General features: G+C 49.3%; 1 protein-coding gene across 1 annotated transcript in view; it reads right to left on the bottom strand.

The window, feature by feature from the left end:
* LOC143773599 (stimulated by retinoic acid gene 6 protein-like) overlaps positions 1 to 20,706 on the bottom strand; it is a 184,819-nt gene that overhangs the window by 91,486 nt on the left and 72,627 nt on the right. Inside the window, exons 3-9 of the mRNA XM_077260998.1 lie at positions 17,402 to 17,499; positions 17,160 to 17,299; positions 16,641 to 16,761; positions 14,989 to 15,037; positions 14,655 to 14,777; positions 14,453 to 14,526; positions 543 to 654 (exon numbers count right to left, since the gene is read on the bottom strand). Coding sequence (XP_077117113.1) covers positions 543 to 654; positions 14,453 to 14,526; positions 14,655 to 14,777; positions 14,989 to 15,037; positions 16,641 to 16,761; positions 17,160 to 17,299; positions 17,402 to 17,499 — 717 coding nt within the window. The remainder of the gene's footprint in view (positions 1 to 542; positions 655 to 14,452; positions 14,527 to 14,654; positions 14,778 to 14,988; positions 15,038 to 16,640; positions 16,762 to 17,159; positions 17,300 to 17,401; positions 17,500 to 20,706) is intronic.

Below are 20,706 nucleotides of genomic sequence, written 5' to 3'. Positions count from 1 at the left end.
TCATGACGTTATTATGTGTTCAAGCCAATCAGCACCTGCTGAAAGGACTCTTCTCTCTCACTTCCTTCAGACGTAACTGATAGCCAGAAGCCACCAGTGAGCAGCAGCAGCTCTCACATCTTCCCTATGTCAGTTTCATCTGAAGAAAGTGAGAATGAAGAGGCCTATTAGTCCTGCCACTGATTATCTGCAAGGCTTATGTGACATAACGTCATGAGAGACCTGCCGCCAAAGTGGCTGTTTTGGCGAATGCACCAGAGTTGAGTATAAAGTGTTTTTATCCTGCATGAGGGAATGTTGTAATCAATAAGGGGTTGTCCAAGTAGTGGACAACCCCTTTAAGGATCCATCATGTCCAGTTTCAGACTGCCAATCCATTTGACCTTCCTGTGTTGTCCTGTCAGATACAGTATGTCTGGCAGTGGCTCTCGCATAGAGAACACAGGAGCACTCAGCCGAGCAACAATTGGTCAAACCGTCATTCAGCCGACAGTCATCAAATGTGTATGGGGGACTTTAGGCTTAATTGGTGTGTAACATACATTATACAGGCAGATCCAGCAGAGAACCGCTGTAACTATCATCCTGGTTGGAAACTTAAAATGCGTATCCCATGCATACATCTTCCATCTCTGTGAAGGAGTCCGCTCATTCCTACATAGAAAAGAAGGAAAACATATAGGAGACCAATAAGATTAATGGACAAGCAGGTAAGAGGTAACAAGAGATTAGATTTTATTATGTTCTATTGTAAAGCCAAACAACTATTCATATATATCATCACATGCACAGAAAGGGTTACTCAGTCCCTTTAAAATGGTTGGCCACTATTTATCTATTCTAATTCTAGAACTAGCAGTGCATAAAACAAGCATTTCATCAATATACGTTATTTTAATATAAAAAACAATTTATGTGTCCTATTTTCACGCAATTCACATGCCCAGGAAGGACAGAATGGACAGTGATCCATCTATAAAAAGTCGCCATAGAAGATCATGTGACCCCATTGCCTATGAAGAGATGTGCATTCACAAATGGTCACATGATCTCATATACTGCCTCTACCGCTTCAGATTGCTTGAGGTAGTGATGCTTTCATAGCACATTATTACCATATAAATTGTACATAAATAGTTCATATGGTATTAATATGTTGTGAAGAGTCACTGCTAGTGTTGAGCATTCCGATACCGCAAGTATCGGGTATCGGCCGATACTTAGCGGTATCGGAATTCCGATACCGAGATCCGATACTTGCCGCGTATCGGATACCGGAATCGGAAGTTCCCAGGATTCAAACTGCACAAATTTGTACGAAATCAGCCAATGAGAATGATTCCAAGTGTGGGCACATCCTGTTTATCATGGAGGGCATGAAACTACTGGCAAGGCTGTGATTGGCTGCTGAAATGATGTCATGATGCAGTTTAAAAGTCGCTGGCACCATTTTGCGCTCACTCTGCTGTGAATTCAGTTAGTGACAGGACGCTGTTTGCTGACTGAGGGCCAGTTTTGAGATAGCGATTTGCTTCATTGTTCTTTTCCAAGGCTAATTTAGCAACCGCTGTGTTCACCTGCTAATCACCTTGCTTTTGCCTTGTAGCGCTGTTTTCACAGCGATCTGCAAGGTCTCTGTGTGTGTGTGTGTGAGTGCAGCCCACTCTCTAGTCTGAGTGCAGCCATAGGCCATCCATAGCTGGTTGTATTCAGTTCAGGGAGGGTGGTTCATTGCCTCATACTGTTCTTTGTTTTTTTTTGTTTTTTGTTTTTTGAAGTAGTGCAGGCTGCTGCACATTTTTTCAAATAATTCCTATTAGTGACTTTCCACCCGTCTCCAGCTAACTTGTGGAAAAACACTACATAGGATAACGTAGAGGAGGGTTTTTGGGCCTTGCAGTGCGGTTTACGGCTGTCTGCACGGTCTCCGTGTGACTGCAGCTCGCCCTGTAGTCTGTGAGCAGCCATAGCCTGGTTGTCTCCAGCTCAGGGTTCTTCACTGCGTCATACCGTAAAATAAATTTTCCTTTTGTTTTAAGTAGTGCAGGCTGCTGCACATTTTTTCAAAAAATTCCTATTAGTGTCTTTCCACCCGTCTCCAGCTAACTTGTGGAAAAACACTACATAGGATAACGTAGAGGAGGGTTTTTGGGCCTTGCAGCGCCGTTTACGGCTGTCTGCACGGTCTCCGTGTGACTGCAGCTCTCTCTGTTGTCAGTTCAGCCCCCAAAAAATAAATAAATAATAAAGTTCACCAAACACACCAGTGACACCACTTTACATTTGTGTAGGCCACATTAGCTCATATTAAAGTCTAGTCCACACTTTAGAAAATTAGTGTTTCTTATACCTGTTAGGAGCTCTTCAGGAATAAGCACACAAAGCCGTTAGTACTTTTCTGCTTATCTTTATCAGTCAACCAAGATGAAGAAGGCAGTGAGTAAGGCACGTGGGCGTGGGCGCGGAGCAGGGAGAGGACGTGGGGATTCTGTGCCTGCTGCGGGCACCGGTTACTCATCAGCACCCACTTTCACCAGGGAACAGTCGTTCATGCGCAGCTTTGTCACAGAGCACCGTACACCGCTGCTGCGTGAAGACCAAATTTAATCCGTTGTCGGATGGATGGCAGCTAATGCATCGACTTCAATTAGTGCCACATCCTCTCAGACACAGAGCACTGGAGAGCAGCCATCTGTCTCTTCACCACCTGCCAAATTGCCCAGGCAGACAGAGATCCCAGGACAGGAGCCGTCTCTACTTCTGTTCTCTGAATCATCTCTTGGCTTGGAAACAGGGGGCCAGCCAAGCAGCATTGGAGAAATGGAAGAAGAGGCAGGGTGCAGTGATGCCCAACCGCTTTTTCTCTCTTCCTCTGAAGAGGCGGGTGGGCCAGTGCCTCCGGTCACCACATCGCAGGCCGCATCCGCTGATGACACTCAGGTGCCACTTTCTGGTGCATGCTCTGCTGCTGAGACTACCCAGGAGGAGCAGTTGGGGGCAGAGGGTAGTGTAGATGATGAGGTCCTTGACCCATCTTGGCGTGAGGGACAGGAAGGTGGTGGGAGCAGCTCTGAGGAAGAGATTCCCCGTACGGCCCAAAGAGGGAGAGGGAGGGGGAAGACTGCGGATCCTGCAGCCTCCGCTTTGGCACCCGTTAGGAGCATGTCTCTTCCAAAAGCCAAAAAGGGCGCTCCCAAGACTTGCAGTGCCTGGTCCTTTTTTGACACAGTTGCAGATGACATTTGCTATGTCAAATGCAAGGTGTGTCATCACAAAGTCAAAAGAGGTCGAAATGTCAGCAACCTCAATACCTCCAACATGTGGAAACATGTGCGCACCAGGCACGCGGCGGAGATAGAAAAACACACTGAAGAGCTAGGCCAACCAACAGCGGCAGCTACCACCTCTTCAGCTCGTGTTGCCTCTTCCTCCAGCTCACACGCAGCTGGTTCGGCTTCCTCCCAGGATCGCCGTGGAAGAACCTCTGGCCCTGTTGTCCAGAGACCCGCTGTAATTCCACCCGCAGCACCACTTTCCCAGTCATCCACACACTCCCAGCCCAGTCTACAGCGATCGGTAGTACAGGCATGGGAGAAAAGGCGGCCTTTCTCGGCAAACCACCCACGAACACAGGCTCTGACTGCAGGCATTGCCAACCTTCTGTCACTGGAAATGCTGTCATTCAGGCTGGTGGAGACTGACAGCTTCCGTGACTTGATGTCATTGGCAGTCCCACAGTACAATGTGCCCAACCGCTTTTACTTCAGCAGGCAAGCCGTCCCTGCCCTGCACAAGCATGTGGAGGGACACATAAAACACGTGCTACTGAATGCCGTCAGTAGCAAGGTCCACCTCACCACCGATGCATGGACCAGTCAACATGGACAGGGGCGATACCTTTCCCTCACTGCCCATTGGGTTAATGTCGTTGAGCCGGGTACAGATCGTGCGAGTGGCGCAGGACGTGTCCTGCCCACTCCAAGGATTGCAGGAATCCATTCTGTACGCATTGACTCCTCCTCTTACACCAGTTCCTCAGAATCATCGCTGCAGGAGCCGTCACAGTCCACCTCCACATGGACCCGTGATGAACGTTTACCTGTTACGACCGACATGAGCACAGCCGTGGCCAAACGTCAACAGGCCGTCTTGAAATTAATTTCTTTGGGGAATCGAAGCCACACAGCGCAGGAGCTCTGGAATGCCATCAAGCAGGAGAGCGATGTGTGGTTTGTGCCAGCGAATCTCCAACCAGGCATGGTAGTGTGTGATAATGGCCGAAATCTGGTGGCAGCTCTGGGCCTCGGAAACCTCACTCACATCCCATGTCTGGCACATGTGCTCAATTTGGTCGTGCAGAGTTTTTTGAGGGACTATCCGGATCTTGATGCGCTGCTGCACAAGGTCCGCCTAGAGTGTGCTCACTTGCGGCGTTCCAGCACGGCAAAAGCGCGCATTGCGGCTCTGCAGCGCTGACACCACCTGCCGGAACATCGCATCATATGTGACCTACCTACCAGGTGGAATTCCACGTTACATATGTTGGAGCGCTTGTGTGAGCAGCAGCAAGCTGTAATGGAGTACCAGCTGCATCAGGCGCAAAGAAGTCGCACTCCGCGCCGTCCAGACTTCACAACCACAGAGTGGGCCACTATGAATGACGTCTGCCAGGTTTTGCGTCCCTTCGATTATTCCACGCGGATGGCGAGTGCAGATGATGCACTAGTCAGCATGACTGTCCCCCTTATCTGCCTGCTTGAAAAATCACTGCAAGCGCTAAGGGATGATGTTGTGGAAGAGGTGGAGGATGAGGATTCATCATTTCCATCATCTTCTGGACAGTCAGCGCCACGTGGTTCCTCACAAACGCGTAGGCAGGGGACAGTTTGTGAGGAGGACGAGGAGGAGTCAATGGAGGAGGAAGACATCCGTCCAGAGGAGGGAGTTACACAATTGTCCAGTACTCAGTGTGTACAGCGAGGGTGGGGTAATGACGAGCGGGCAGAGATCACGCCTCCAGCAGGGGACAGCGTTTCTTGGGCAGTTGGCAGTCTGCAGCACATGGTGGATTACATGCTGCAGTGCCTGAGAAACGACAGCCGCATCGCCCACATTCTCAACATGTCTGATTATTGGGTGTTCATCCTCCTCGATCCTCGCTACCGGGACAACGTAGAAAGCCTCATCACACCGTTGAACCGGGAGCGAAAAATGCGGGAGTACCAAGACACACTGGTGAATTCCATCATCTTCTCCATTCCAACTGAGAGAAGTGCTGCTAGTGCATTACAAAGCAGCTCAGTGCGTCCAGGCAGTGGTGGAGGCTCTGCACAAAGAGGGAGCAGAAGCAGTGCCTCTGCCCAAGGCAAGACCAGTATGGCCCAACTGTGGCACAGTTTTCTGTGCCCGCCACAAAAGTCTACACCATCACAGACGGCTCCAGTCAGCAGGAGGCAACGGTTCCGTCAGATGGTGACAGACTACATGTCTTGCCCTCTTGCTGTACTCCCAGACGGCTCTTCACCTTTCAAGTTTTGGGTCTCAAAGCTGGATACATGGCCAGAGCTAAGCCAGTATGCATTGGAGGTGCTGGCTTGCCCTGCGGCTAGTGTATTATCGGAACGCGTCTTTAGTGCTGCAGGTGGTGTAGTAACTGACCGTCGCATGCGACTATCCTCCGATAACGTTGACCGGCTTACTTTCCTGAAAATGAACAAGGCCTGGATCTCGAAGGAATTTGCTACTCCTCTTCCTGATTAAATAATTAGGTGACTGTCTACGTTATCCAGGTCTCCTGTTGTGTTCATCTTTCTACCACCTGAACTTAAATTCCTGGGCTCCAACACCGCCAGTTGAGGCTCATAAGTGCCATCTGCACAGTCAAAACATACGACCCAGTGTTATTGGGTTTCAGTAACGTCAGCTGATCCCCAGCTGTGTAGCCGGCAATGTGTCCTGCGACCGCCACGCTGACACAACAACTGAAATGTAAGGGAACCTGTCCCCCCCCCCCCCAAGGCGTTTGTTACTGAAAGAGCCACCTTGTGCAGCAGTAATGCTGCACAAGGAAAAGGTAGCTATTTTCATTATGCTCCTTGCACACGCAGAACTTAACACTTATAAAATGTGTCCACTGATACCGTAAAACCGTCCCGGAGGTGGGACTTTCCTTTGTAATATGACGCAGCACAGCTGTCATTCCTACCCCCTCGGCGCCGTGCCCCGGCTCCTCAGCGTTGTTTGATTCCGTCCCGGAGCCTGCGCTGTTATGTTATCCCTTAGCCAGGCACACTTAGCGCTGCCCATCTTCTGACATCATTTGGTGTCAGGCTGGCTGCGCCTGTGCGGCCGCGCTGGCCGAGAGCCCGCCTCGCATTGTCTTCTGATTTAATCCCACTGGGGGCCTGAGATCCATGGACATGCACAGTGCATATCTGAACCTCCGCCTCTCACTCATCTCCCTACGCCTTCTTCAGACTGTGCGCCGTCAGCTGATCCCTAATAGCATGCCACGGCCGTGACGCCGCACAGTCTGAAGAAGCCGTAGGGAGGGGAGTGAGAGGCGAGGATATGCACTGCGCATGGCCACGGATCCCAGGCCCGCGGTGGGATTACATTAGACGACACTGCGAGGCGGGCTCTCGGCCAGCGCGGCCGCACAGGCGCAGCCAGCCTGACACCAAATGATGTCAGAAGATGGGCAGCGCTAAGTGTGCCTGGCCAAGGGATAACATAACAGCGCAGGCTCCGGGACGGAATCAAACAACGCTGAGGAGCCGGGGCACGGCGCCGAGGGGGTAGGAATGACAGCTGTGCTGCGTCATATTACGAAGGAAAGTCCCACCTCCGGGACGGTCTCACGGTTTCAGGGGACACATTTTATAAGTGTTTAGTTCTGTGTTTGCAAGGAGCATAATGAAAAGAGCCACCTTTTCCTTTTGCATCTTTTGTGCTGCACAAGCTGGCTCTTTCAGCCACAAACGCCTTGGGGGGGGGTTAAAGGTTCCCTTTCGACTTTCTCCAATCAGGCTTCGGCCTACATTGTGTTCCTCTGCTTCTCCTGCTGTCCCTGGGCTCCAACACCGCTAGTTGTTGCCTGGTAGTGCTGTACGCATAGTCAACAATCGCTCCTCTGTTATTGGGGGTCAGTAACGTCAGCTGTTCCCCAGCTGTGTGTGTGGCAATCCCTCCTATCCTCCACCTCCTCCTCCTCCTGTCCCTGGGCTCCAACACCGCTAGTTGCTGTCCAGAAGTGCTGTCCGCACAGTCCCAACACTCGCTCCTCTGTTATTGGGGTTCAGTAACGTCAGCTGTTCCCCAGCTGTGTGTGTGGCAATCCCTCCTATCTCCTCCACCTCCTCCTCCTCCTGTCCCTGGGCTCCAACACCGCTAGTTGCTGTCCAGAAGTGCTGTACGCACAGAGCCAAACACCTCGCCAATGTGTTAGTGGGGTTCAGTAACGCCTGCTGCTCCCCTGCTGTGTGTGTGGCAATCCCTCCCATCTCCTCCACCTCCTCCTCCTCCTGTCCCTGGGCTCCAACACCGCTAGTTGCTGTCCAGAAGTGCTGTACGCACAGAGCCAAACACCTCGCCAATGTGTTAGTGGGGTTCAGTAAGGCCTGCTGCTCCCCTGCTGTGTGTGTGGCAATCCCTCCTATCTCCTCCACCTCCTCCTCCTCCTGTCCCTGGGCTCCAACACCGCTAGTTGCTGTCCAGAAGTGCTGTCCGCACAGTCCCAACACTCGCTCCTCTGTTATTGGGGTTCAGTAACGTCAGCTGTTCCCCAGCTGTGTGTGTGGCAATCTCTCCTATCTCCTCCACCTCCTCCTCCTCCTGTCCCTGGGCTCCAACACCGCTAGTTGCTGTCCAGAAGTGCTTTACGCACAGAGCCAAACACCTCGCCAATGTGTTAGTGGGGTTCAGTAACGCCTGCTGCTCCCCTGCTGTGTGTGTGGCAATCCCTCCTATCTCCTCCACCTCCTCCTCCTCCTGTCCCTGGGCTCCAACACCGCTAGTTGCTGTCCAGAAGTGCTGTACGCACAGTCCCAACACTCACTCCTCTGTTATTGGGGTTCAGCAACGTCAGCTGTTCCCCTGCTGTGTGTGTTGCAATCCCTCCTATCTCCTCCACCTCCTCCTCCTCCTGTCCCTGGGCTCCAACACCGCTAGTTGCTGTCCAGAAGTGCTGTACGCACAGAGCCAAACACCTCGCCAATGTGTTAGTGGGGTTCAGTAATGCCTGCTGCTCCCCTGCTGTGTGTGTGGCAATCCCTCCTATCTCCTCCACCTCCTCCTCCTCCTGTCCCTGGGCTCCAACACTGCTAGTTTCTGTCCAGAAGTGCTGTCCACACAGAGCCAAACACCTCGCCAATGTGTTAGTGGGGTTCAGTAATGCCTGCTGCTCCCCTGCTGTGTGTGTGGCAATCCCTCCTATCTCCTCCACCTCCTCCTCCTCCTGTCCCTGGGCTCCAACACTGCTAGTTTCTGTCCAGAAGTGCTGTCCGCACAGAGCCAAACACCTCGCCAATGTGTTAGTGGGGTTCAGTAATGCCTGCTGCTCCCCTGCTGTGTGTGTGGCAATCCCTCCTATCTCCTCCACCTCCTCCTCCTCCTGTCCCTGGGCTCCAACACCGCTAGTTGCTGTCCAGAAGTGCTGTCCGCACAGTCCCAACACTTGCTCCTCTGTTATTGAGGTTCAGTAACGTCAGCTGTTCCCCAGCTGTGTGTGTGGCAATCCTTCCTATCTCCTCCACCTCCTCCTCCTCCTGTCCCTGGGCTCCAACACCGCTAGTTGCTGTCCAGAAGTGCTGTCCGCACAGTCCCAACACTCGCTCCTCTGTTATTGGGGTTCAGTAACGTCAGCTGTTCCCCAGCTGTGTGTGTGGCAATCCCTCCTATCTCCTCCACCTCCTCCTCCTCCAGTCCCTGGGCTCCAACACCGCTAGTTGCTGTCCAGAAGTGCTGTACGCACAGAGCCAAACACCTCGCCAATGTGTTAGTGGGGTTCAGTAATGCCTGCTGTTCCCCTGCTGTGTATACGGCAACGTGTACTGCGACCGCCACGCAGGCACAACAAGTTAAATTTAAGGGAACCTGTCCCCCCCCCCAGGCGTTTGTTACTGAAGGAGCCACCTTGTGCAGCAGTAATGATGCAAAGGGAAAAAGTGCCTCTTTTCGTGGTGCTCCTTGCACATGCTGAACCTAACACTTATGAAATGTGTCCCCTCACACCGTTAAACCGTCCGGTAGGTGGAACTTTCCTTTGTCATGTGACGCAGCACAGCCGTCATACTTACCCCCTTGGCGCCGTGCGCCGCCTCCTCAGCGTTGTTTGAATCTGTCCCGGAGCCTGCGCTGTTAGGTTAGCCCTTGGCCATGCACACATTTTGCGCTGCCCGTCTTCTGACATCATTTGGTGTCAGGCTGGCTGCGCCTGTGCGGCCGCGGTGGCCGAGAGCCCGCCTCGCGGTGTCTTCAGATTTAATCCCACTGGGGGCCTGAGATCCATGGACATGCGCAGTGCATATCTGAACCTCCGCCTCTCACTCATCTCCCTACGGCTTCTTCAGACTGTGCGGTGTCAGCTGATCCCTAATAGCATGCCACGGCCGTGACACCGCACAGTCTGAAGAAGCCGTAGGGAGGGGAGTGAGAGGCGAGGATATGCACTGCGCATGGCCACGGATCCCAGGCCCGCGGTGGGATTACATTAGACGACACTGCAAGGCGGGCTCTCGGCCAGCGCGGCCGCACAGGCGCAGCCAGCCTGACACCAAATGATGTCAGAAGACGGGCAGCGCAAAATGTGTGCATGGCCAAGGGCTAACCTAACAGCGCAGGCACCGGGACAGATTCAAACAACGCTGAGGAGGCGGCGCACGGCGCCAAGGGGGTAAGAATGACGGCTGTGCTGCGTCACATGACAAAGGAAAGTTCCACCTACCGGACGGTTTAACGGTGTGAGGGGACACATTTCATAAGTGTTAGGTTCAGCATGTGCAAGGACCATAATTAAAAGAGCTAAGTTTACCTTTTCCAGCATTAGTGCTGTACACGATGGCTCTTTCAGCTACAAACGCCTGGGGGGGGGTTAAAGGTTCCCTTTCAACTTGCTCCAGTGCAGGCTTCGGCCTACACTCCGCTCCCCCTGCTCCTCCTGCTGACCCTGGGCTCTAACACCGCCAGTTGGGGCCCAGATGTGCTAGCTGCACAGAGAAAAACACCAGCCAATGTGTAAGTGGGGTTCAGCACCGCCAGCTGTTCCCCTGCTGTGTAGCCGGCAACGTGTCCTGCGACAGCCACGCAGACACAAGAACTGAAATTGAAGGGAACCTGTCCCCCCTCCCCCAGGTGTTTCTATGTTTTACAGCCACCTTGTACAGCAGTAATGCTGCATGTGTGCAAGGTGGCTCAGAAACTTATTCTCCTTGCCCATGGGGAACTGAACACGTCTAAAATGTGTCCTCTGTGACCATTTAACCGTCCCGGAGGTGTGACTTTCCTTTGTAATGACACGCTGCAACCCCCTTGGTAGCGCTGCCCATCTTCTGGCATCATTGTTTGGCTGGCTGCGCCTCTGCGGCCGCCCTGACCCACACAACGCCCCTCGGTGTCTTATTTATTTGGACTGCGAGGGTGTGATTGATGGGCATGAGCAGTGCATATGTTCGCCTGTCCCTCATCTCCTTCCGCCTTCTTCAGACTGTGCGGCTTCATGGCCGTGGCATGCGATAAGGGATCAGCTGACGCCGCACAGTCTGAAGCGGGTGTAAGGACCCGAGTGTGAGAGGTGAACATATGTACTGCGCCAGGCCATGAATCCCAGCCCCGCAGTGTTTTAACTATGTAAAGACACTGCGGGGCTGGGATTCATGGTCATCGCAAAGCGCAACGGCCGACATTAAATGATGTCAGAAGATGGGCAGCGCTAACAGCGCAAGGCCAAGGAATAAAACGACAGCGCAGACTCCTGTACAGCAAATAACAACGCTCAGGAGACTGCGCTCAGCACCAAGGTGGGATTCTTGACATCTGTGATGCGTCCCATTACGAAGGGAACTCTCGCCTCCAACACAGTTTGACTGTATAAAGGGCTAAATGTTATACGTGTTTCATTCAGCGTGTGCAAGGAGAAAAATTAAAAGAGCAACCTTTGACTTGTGCAGCACTACTGCTGCATAAGCTGTGGCTCTTCTAGTTTGTAACACCTGAGGGGGGGTTAAAGGTTACCTTTGAAATTGGTTCAATTAGGCTTCGGCCTACACTCCGCTCCCTCTCCTCCTCCTGCTGACCCTGGGCTCTAACACCACCAGTTGGGGCCCAGATGTGCTAGCTGCACAGAGAAAAACACCTCGCCAATGTGTCAGTGGGGTTCAGCACCGCCAGCTGTTCCCCTGCTGTGTAGCCGGCAACGTGTCCTGCGACAGCCACGCAGACTCAACAGACCCAAAGCTGCCGCCAGTGCAGGCTTCGGCCTACACTCCGCTCCTCCTGCTCCTCCTCCTGCTGACCCTGGGCTCTAACACCGCCAGTTGGGGCCCAGATGTGCTAGCTGCACAGAGAAAAACACCAGCCAATGTGTCAGTGGGGTTCAGCACCGCCAGCTGTTCCCCTGCTGTGTAGCCGGCAACGTGTCCTGCGACAGCCACGCAGACACAACAGACCCAAAGCTGCCACCAGTGCAGGCTTCGACCTACACTCCCCTCCCTCTCCTCCTTCTGCTGACCCTGGGCTCTAACACCGCCAGTTGGGGCTCTAGGAAGACAAGCTTGAATAGGTCCCCATCTTGGTTCCAGTACCGTCAGCTGGTTCCGGGCAGAGCCTTTGGCTTAGGTGCCTCCCTCTGGGTATCCGAGTTCCACCAACGTCAGGTGGTCCTTGGTAGTGCTTTCAGGCACGGGTACCTCCTGCTTAGTAACCGGGTTCCAGTAACGTCAGCTGGTCCTCGGTAGTTCCATTGGCTCTTGGACCTTCGGCTACCCATCCGGGTTCCAGTACCGTCAGCTGGTTCTCGGCAGTGTCTTTTGCTCTTGTACCTTCTGCTCCCCATCCTGGTTCCAGTACCATCAGCTGGTTCCGGGCAGAGCCTTTGGCTTAGGTGCCTCCCTCTGGGTATCCGAGTTCCACCAACGTCAGGTGGTCCTTGGTAGTGCTTTCAGGCACGGGTACCTCCTGCTTAGTAACCGGGTTCCAGTAACGTCAGCTGGTCCACGGTAGTTCCATTGGCTCTTGGACCTTCGGGTAGCCATCCGAGTTCCAGTTCCATCAGCTGTTTCTCGGCATTTTCTCAGCCTTCTTGTACCTTCTGCTACATTTCCAAGTTCAAGACCCTAAAGACGATGACCCGGAAGACCACCCCTAACATGATGATGACACCAGAGACGACAACCACCGAGATGACGACGACCCTGGAGACGATGACCCTAAAGACGACCCCGATGACGACGACCCCGGAGACGACGACCCTGGAGACAACGACGACAACCTGGAAGACCGAGAAGCAGAAGAACAAGAGGCTGCAGAACAAAGAGCAGAAGAACATTAAGCATAAGACTAAATATCAGAGCAAAAGATATTATCTAAATTATAAGCAGAAGAAGACTAAGCAGTGTATGGGGGTGAGTCCGTTCCTCCTCGTGGTGCCCCTGGATAAAGCCTGATGCTGCAGGCCAAACTGAACGCGGACAAATGTAACTCTTTTGTGACAGGCAGAACGGAAGGTGTAATCTTCAAACTTTTATAGATAACAACTACGGGAATGCCTGTCACAAATAAGAATATGATGAAGAAGTTGAATATGAAGAAGATAATAGTTAAATAAAAAGAATATGAACAATGTAACAAAAAAAAAAAATAGGTAGAAGATGAAGAAGAAGATGAATAAGGTGAAGAAGTTGATGTCAAAGAAGCTGATGATGAGGATAATGAAGAAGAAAGTGTCGGAGAAGTAAAAAAGAAGGTGAAGGGCGTGGAAGTAGTGAAACATCAATATCTGACAAAATAAGTAAAAAATTAACATAGTCAAAATCTTTCTAACGCCGAACGTCATAAAAAAAAAAAAAATCCTGCTATTCTATTTGATTGGGCTAAACCTCTGTGCCTTTAATGTCTCCGCCACGTCCCCCAATACATCCTACATTATTCTTAGTTGTTTTCCTTCATGTAGAATTAACCTACAAGGAAAGAAAGAGTTTATTTTAATTCCGATATTTTCGTCCCATTGACTTGCATTGGGATCGGGTATCGGTACCGGATTAGATCCGATACTTTGACGGTATCGGCCGATACTTTCCGATACCGATACTTTCCGATATCGGAAGGTATCGCTCAACACTAGTCACTGCCTCAAGCCATCTGAGGTAACAGAGCGTACTTTTTTATAATTAACATGTCACTGGACAGCTGATAGGGAGGTGTGGAACTTGGAGAGTAAATCTTTATTAGTAAGGAACACTTCAACACTATTACTGGTGGTCAAGTGATTTTCTCAACCTACACAGGCTTTTGCTGAGTGTGACAGAATATTTGGCACATCACTCATCTCAGTGACAGCAGGATAATGTTACCTCTGACAGCGACACTGCATGGAATCACATTTATCTAATGCCCCTTCACATACCCGTATTTCAGGTACATGTGGTATTTATTTTTTTCATGGATGCCACACGTGCTCATTATAATGAGTGCTTTGCAAAGTATAGGAGAAAATTTGGAATTGATTTTTCTTATGACATACTGGAAGTATAAACTAATGATGACACCGATATATTTTTTTCCATTACTGGTATTACATGGACGCGTGAAGGGGGCCTAAGAGAAAGAACTTTCTCTTTCCATAATTCGCGTGCACTGAATTATGAAATGGGCTGCTGTCTACTGCTGAATTACCATCGGTTTCTATGCTGAGGTCACTGACATTACTAGGGCTGTGTTTGTGTTGTAGAGCTTGAATGGGGTTGGATACTGTCCTAGGAGATCTCAGGATGTTACACATGTCTTGTGTCTAAGGCTACTTTCACACATCAGGTTTTTTGTTTCAGGCACAATCCAGCAAGTTTTGAAAGTTTTTCTGATAGACTTGTATTAGCGCTGGATTGCACCTGATAGCCAGACATTTCATTAGTTTTTTCCTGATCCGTCCAAATAGTCGTTTCAGGCGGACGGAGAAAACACCAGATGAATGTTTTTTCATCCCACGAAAAAAGCGCACAGTGACGGAACCGGCCAAAAACATGTGAAGCAGAGATGTGAAACGAAGAATCCGGCCTCTGAATCCAGTTCTCTCTCTCTCGTTGCATCAGTTTTTACACTATTTGCAATTGATCCGTTTTTTTGAACGTTAGCCGGATTCGGCCTGAAACAAAAAACCTGATGTCTGAAAGTAGCCTAAATGAGCCCTAAAACTAACTGAGAATATTGGTCAAATTATTAACTTTACTGCAAGCACACTCACATTTCTGGAGCAGATTTTAAGAGATGTCGGACATAGGTGGTCAAATGCTGAGGTAACAAAGGTTCCTCTTCCTCCTAGGATGATACAATTTACAAACCATATTTTTGTCATATTGAAATGGAATGGAACAATAAAGCCTGACATAAGGGAAGTCTGGAGTTAGAGGAATTACTATGGGCAAAAATAGTTTTTTTCAAAATACCTTCTTTTCCATCTGTCTATAAAGAGAGATCGTGGTCATTATTAACACTTGTAGAAATCTCCCCATCAGAAACAGGCAGCAGAGTAGAGATGGTACTGGTATGAAGATGAGTACTACTGAGGCCTAGAGAGAAGATAACGCTTGGTGTTTAATGACGCATTATGAAGTGCAGGCAATAAACCTTAAATGCTATTTCACAGCTCAGTGCCTAATCTCATAATAAAATATTCCTTCTGTATAACAGCTTGCTGCAATGGAAAATATTATGGTGGCTACAACTAGATATTATAATTTATTTTTGTGGGCATAGAAAAAAAAAATGAAGAAAACTTACATGCACTAATCTCTGACATTGAAGCATATCTGCCAGCTGCACGCAAAACCTGCAAAGAATTTTAGTAAAATTCTTTAGACTTCTATTTCTTTTATATAGTAAGAATGATAGACCACATAATAAACTTTCCATGCAAAAACAGAAAAAAAGGGTGGCACTCACCATTCTAAAAATCCAGACTTTATTAGTACAAGTGTTAAAATATCTTCAAACAGGCAGGATGGGGACAAATGGATTAAGGCTCGGACAAATCCTTTGATATATCTACATAATAAACTAGTCACAAATTTTGGCCGGATTTAAAAAGGTTCTTAAATATTCAAAACTTATCACCTATCTACTTGTCACCTATCACTGGTGGTCTCACTGCTAAGTCCTCCAATGGCAATCCCTTAAATTATGAGACTGGTTTATGCCTCTGTAAACCCTCATCCCAGGATAAGACAGCCTGATCCTTCTTCAATTTTGATGTGTAGGTGAAAGTTGTAGGGTAATTCCTCCATTGACTCTCCTCAACCTTGTTTTATTGCATTTTTGGACAATACACTATCATCAATAGATATAAAACAAGTTATTTCCTGAATTTATCCCTTTAGGATATTTGGTGTCAAGTTTTAAAATCCAAAAAGCTTCACGTGTTAACAATTTCTGTCTATTGCCTCTTCTAATGGGGTTGTATAGCCTTTCAAATGCAAAAAACGCACACAGGGAAACATCTCCTTTGTGAATATTGACAAAGTGTTTGGCGGCGCCCGAATAAGCGGCATTTCTACTGTGAATGTTAGTCAAAAGTTCAGCAAATCGTTTTTTGATTTTACTTACTATGCTCCAGAAACGCCTCAGGTGTTTCTCATGTTTTTAATGTGGTTTGACATGCCGGAATAAAGGTTTTCTACATTTTAGATGGGTTGGTGTGCTGGATCCATTTCTGTGTTTTCCTGTGCTTGCTGTGCTCACCAGTGAGCACCAACCTGGACTTTTGCATTTGGACTCAATCTCATGTGCAGTCATCTGGATAACGTTTGCAGCTCCCTACTTCTCTCTTATACCTGTAGATTTGAAGCCTCTGTCATTCCAGCTCTATTCCTTGCCCACCAGTGCCTCCTTCTGTTTGACTGACAACACCTTTGCCTGAAGTAACACAGCAATGAGGCTGTCAGTCAAGCTAGGGGAAGTGGGGCTGGGCGGGGAATAGAGTTGGAGTGACAGAGGCTTCAGACCTACAACTTTATATCAATTGCAATACTGATTTTTCAGTAATAGAAGAACGGTCTGGCCATATATAAGTCTTGCTGGACTGATCTTTGAAAGGGCTACATGCTCTTATAAATTATTTTGGGAGGTTGGTGAATTCCTGCTCACCAATTCCATTTTAACAGCACTCAGAGATGACACACACCTGGAAGTTGTCACAACTTTTTCAAGGTTTCTGAAAGTTATGGTGAATTTTTTTCCACCAGAGCTAAGTGTCTCACTATGTTGACTTCACAGCACCCACAAAGGCAGTAGTGTATAAATGGCTAGTTAGACCATTTGATACGAAACTTTGTTTGTGAACGTGTAAATTTTCATTTATTTGCATGAACTTTGAAGTCAAAGTTTTTGTGCTGGTGGAAGTATAAGCTGTGTTCATAGACCTTCTTATCACTTACCAGCAAAGAGAGTAGCAGAATCCTAAGGTTGAACCTATTAGTCTGTGGTCTGTTGATAAGCAGGCAAAGAAAGGGTAATAATCCATCCCAACCTCCAGCGCAGATAGGAGATAGACTAGAGCTATGTACAAAAACATCATCAGAAAATAGGTAATGCACTGAACTTTAGAGATACCATAGTAGAAGATCCTGACTATTCTATTATAGACTATTCTATTATGCATTTATTTAGTCATTTATTTGTGCGGTGGTTTGACATAAATGTTCAGAGTCTGCTAAGTACCTAAATATCTTCTAAGTTAGGAACAGGCATAACATTGGTGCAACGAGTGTAGCTGCCACACAGGGGCCTAAGAAGGATGGGGACCCACCACCTCCAAAGCAGGTGGAATTGTGCATTATGATGAACTACTGGATTACAAAGTGCCCATATTGTTCTTGCACAGGGGTCCTCTTCTGTCTTTCTCCACCTCTCTCCCAAACCATAATATACCCAAGGGCCTGAAGAAATACACCTACCTTTGGCCCAGGTTGGTGCAACAAAGTCAAAATAATTAGAATATTCATTGAAGAACAAAAGAAAAACGGTTGTAGCTGTGGCTCCACATGCGGCCCCGTAAGACCATCTGTTTGAGTAACTGCTGATGAAATTCACAGGCCTGGAATAGAGAGCACATGTACGTGACATCCGCCTATAATACTTCAGAACAGACAAGGAATACCAATGCAGGATGACCAACAGAAGGGTAAACTAGACTTACACAACAATGCCAAACCTCTTGCCCAGTGGTATTGCTCCTATAGTTTTTTTATGTTTTGCTCGTCGTTGCAGATAGGACAATGTAACTGTAATTAGAACCTAAAAAGAACAAACATCTTATCAGTGTTTTTTTTTAGATTGGCATATGTTTGCACTTAGATAGGTTTAACAAGGCTTCAGAATAATAAACAAATTAGGTTCATTAGTACAGAATATAATAACTTGCATTCTAGAAATTAAAATTTGCATATGGTGTATGGTCATTGTTTAAGATCATTCCTTTTTACTGTAAGATTTACCAGTAATTGTTTTGCATTCTTGGAAGGTGAATAAAGAAGTTGAATGTGCAGCGCCCCAGAGTCTGGTCGTTGCAGTAACGTCGCTCTTCCACCAGGGGGAGTGATGGTACGTCTGATTGCACTAAAAGAGTTCCCCTTGCAGGTATCACAGACACACATTACACTTCACACTCCGGCCGCCAGGGGGAGCAAAAGGTCCTATCTACGAGGCCACTCCTCACACATGGGTAAAACTGGGAGTTGGATAGGAAGTTAGGGAGAAAGTAGCTGGGGAGAGTTCGAGAGAGGACCTGTCAGGGGTGGGATCCTGACAGCGGCCTAGCACAGACAGATCGTTACGGAGCCGTGCCTGTGCCTTTAGCGGCAGACTCCTAAGAAAGGACACGAAGCGAAGCATATTTTGGAGAAGTGAAAAACGGGATCACAGCACAAAGGAGATAGAACCAGAAGGAGTTGTGCCTCAAGATCAGCAACATCCTTCTGAGGCGCGTAGCCGGCGGCTGGAACGCCGAGGAAGTAATAGACTCTATGCATTACTTTGAACTACGGCAGGGCAGTTAACTTTAGGTTGGCTGTCTCACCTTTACACCTAACAAATACAACGGAGGCAATTGTGGGAGAGGGGCGTCTCTAGGGTCCCTATAAAATAACTCCAGGCCTACCCCGTCATACGGGTGCGTCCTATCCATATCATCTGGGGGACGGAGAGAGAAAGAACAGAAACATACATGACAGTTGTGAGGACTATCCCGTGGTGCTCAGCAGGGAAGTACTACAACACCCAGGTGCTAGTAGGAAGGCTACTGATTTCCAAAAGTAAAAAATTGGAAGTCAGGCCGCACCCTAAATTAATAACGTCTCTATGGACAACAGGGTGCCCGTCCACACCAGGGGATCCATCCCAGTATAAAGTCCAAATGCAAAAGAAGAAACGGACAGCACCACAGCAATTGTGACAGAACAGCTTACGTGTTTATTCTGCCATCTGCAACGTTTCGGTCCTGAGACCTTTGATGAAGCTTGCTTGATAAAGGTCTCAGGACCGAAACGTTGCAGATGGCAGAATAAACACGTAAGCTGTTCTGTCACAATTGCTGTGGTGCTGTCCGTTTCTTCTTTTGCATTTGGCTACTGATTTCCATCTGCAAAGGGAACTCTGGATGTGCCTTCAGACCGGCCGGTCTCAGCCAGCCCTGTTAGCAGTGCTCTGGATTGCGGATGCCGAAGCCTTCAGTAAAAAGGTAAAGAGACTGCAACCCTGTGTCCTCGTTATTTACTGCGACCTACACCGTCACCTACATCTTTAATTGGGTGCCCCTTACCAGGGCCACGGACCGGGTCAGGCCACCGTGACATCCCCAGAACCAAAAGAGTCCCGGTACCGAGTACCCCGCTGCCCTGCGTTTGGGGGCCGCTCCAAACTCCATGTGAATATGAGAGTGACTGGTCATGTGGCTGGGAAATAAAGGGTACGGCCACCTTGTAAGCTGAATTGTCAATTTACTATGTTGGCTTGTTCAAGTAGTGTGTAACATGGGGCAAATAACACAAAATATTGACGGATGGCAGCTTTTAAAGAAAAGTTATAAGCCCTGCGTTTCAGTAAGAGAATTGATTTAGACAACGCTGAACCGTATAACTATTATTTGATGGCTGCTATTAGTTAATCAGCACAATACTTTTTTGCTGTTTAGACTAAAAGGACAAAGAACATCCACCATGCTGTGCCATAGATTAGTCTCAATCCCACATTGTTGCACACCAGGTGGACGAGTTGCCACAATGTATAGTTAATATGTCACAAGCATGACAAGTGCCGGTGTAGAAGGGTTGTGCAGCGCCCCCACTGCCGCAGGGCCGAGGGGTACCCGGTACCGGGTCTCTGAGTCTCTGCTCTGGGGTTGTCACGGTGGCTAGACCCAGTCCGTGACCCTGCTGAGGGGCGTACAATAAAGATGGAGGTACGGGATGGTGTTATGGTGCGGTGAAGTGAACTATTTACAAGGAGTTTGTAATCATGCATTGTTCATGATTCAGCAGTTCTTTCAATAATGATAAAACAGGAAACAAAAGCAAAAACACAGAGGAAGGGATCCCGGGTAAACAAAGGGATCCCTTTAAGAGTTAACCCTAAACGGGTTTAAAGCAGCAAAAAGCAGGGAAACAAGCAGTTAACTATTTACATATCCATGGCATCGAGGTTTACTCTCGCTCTGGCGGCCGTAGCTCCGCATAGACCTCGCTCGGCAAGGTGATCGGCGAGATCGGGGCCCTTAAGAAGTGCTCCATACCCATGGCCCGATCCCAGGGTGTAAGGCGCCGGAGTCTATAGGTCTCAGGGAGAGGGGGTACCGCGACGGGGCCTATCAGCAAGTCCTCTGCTGGCAAGGCAGGGTCGTTCTTCATACCTGCTTCAGATGCGGTCCCTCCGGTGCCGATCTGCTCCATCTCCGCTGGGGTCTGGAACACCAGTTGCAGGGCCTTGCGCTGCGGCGTTGTCATCTCCATTTGCAGCACCTCGCTTTCCGGCAGGGCCTTGCTTTCTGGCTTCGGAGCGCTGGAACTTCTTTCCTGCTCCGGACCGGATGAGGCTGCCAACAGACGTCTGATGAGGCTCCCGATGAAGGTCTTCTTCCACCCGGCCTCAGTGCTCAGCTGCGTCCGCCGGAGTTGGTCGCCGCGCTCATCCACTCCGGCCTGCAGGAAGTCAATATCAGCGGCGGAGGCCTGGTTGCGGTGCCCCTCCGGGTAGCTGGGGGAGTCCTCTGCTCCTACCCCACGCTCCGGCTCCGGGTGGCACGCCATGGCGTCCTCCATGTCGCTGACTTCTTCTTCCTGGTCCTCTTTCCGCTCTCTCCTTCGTGGGCGGTTTCGTTTTCTCTGTCTCCGCCCTCCATTGAGGATTAGGAGGCGGATCTCGGCTGCTGATGGACACGTCCTCACGGTGCAGAAATATTTAGACTGGGAGGCCATTGTCGTTCGCGCTCTCCAGCTTGTCTACGCCCAC

Source organism: Ranitomeya variabilis, chromosome 5, assembly GCF_051348905.1.
Source record: "Ranitomeya variabilis isolate aRanVar5 chromosome 5, aRanVar5.hap1, whole genome shotgun sequence".
NCBI lineage: Eukaryota > Metazoa > Chordata > Amphibia > Anura > Dendrobatidae > Ranitomeya > Ranitomeya variabilis.
The sequence above is the reverse complement of the archived record's forward strand: the minus strand, read 5'-3'. Positions and strand labels throughout refer to the sequence as shown.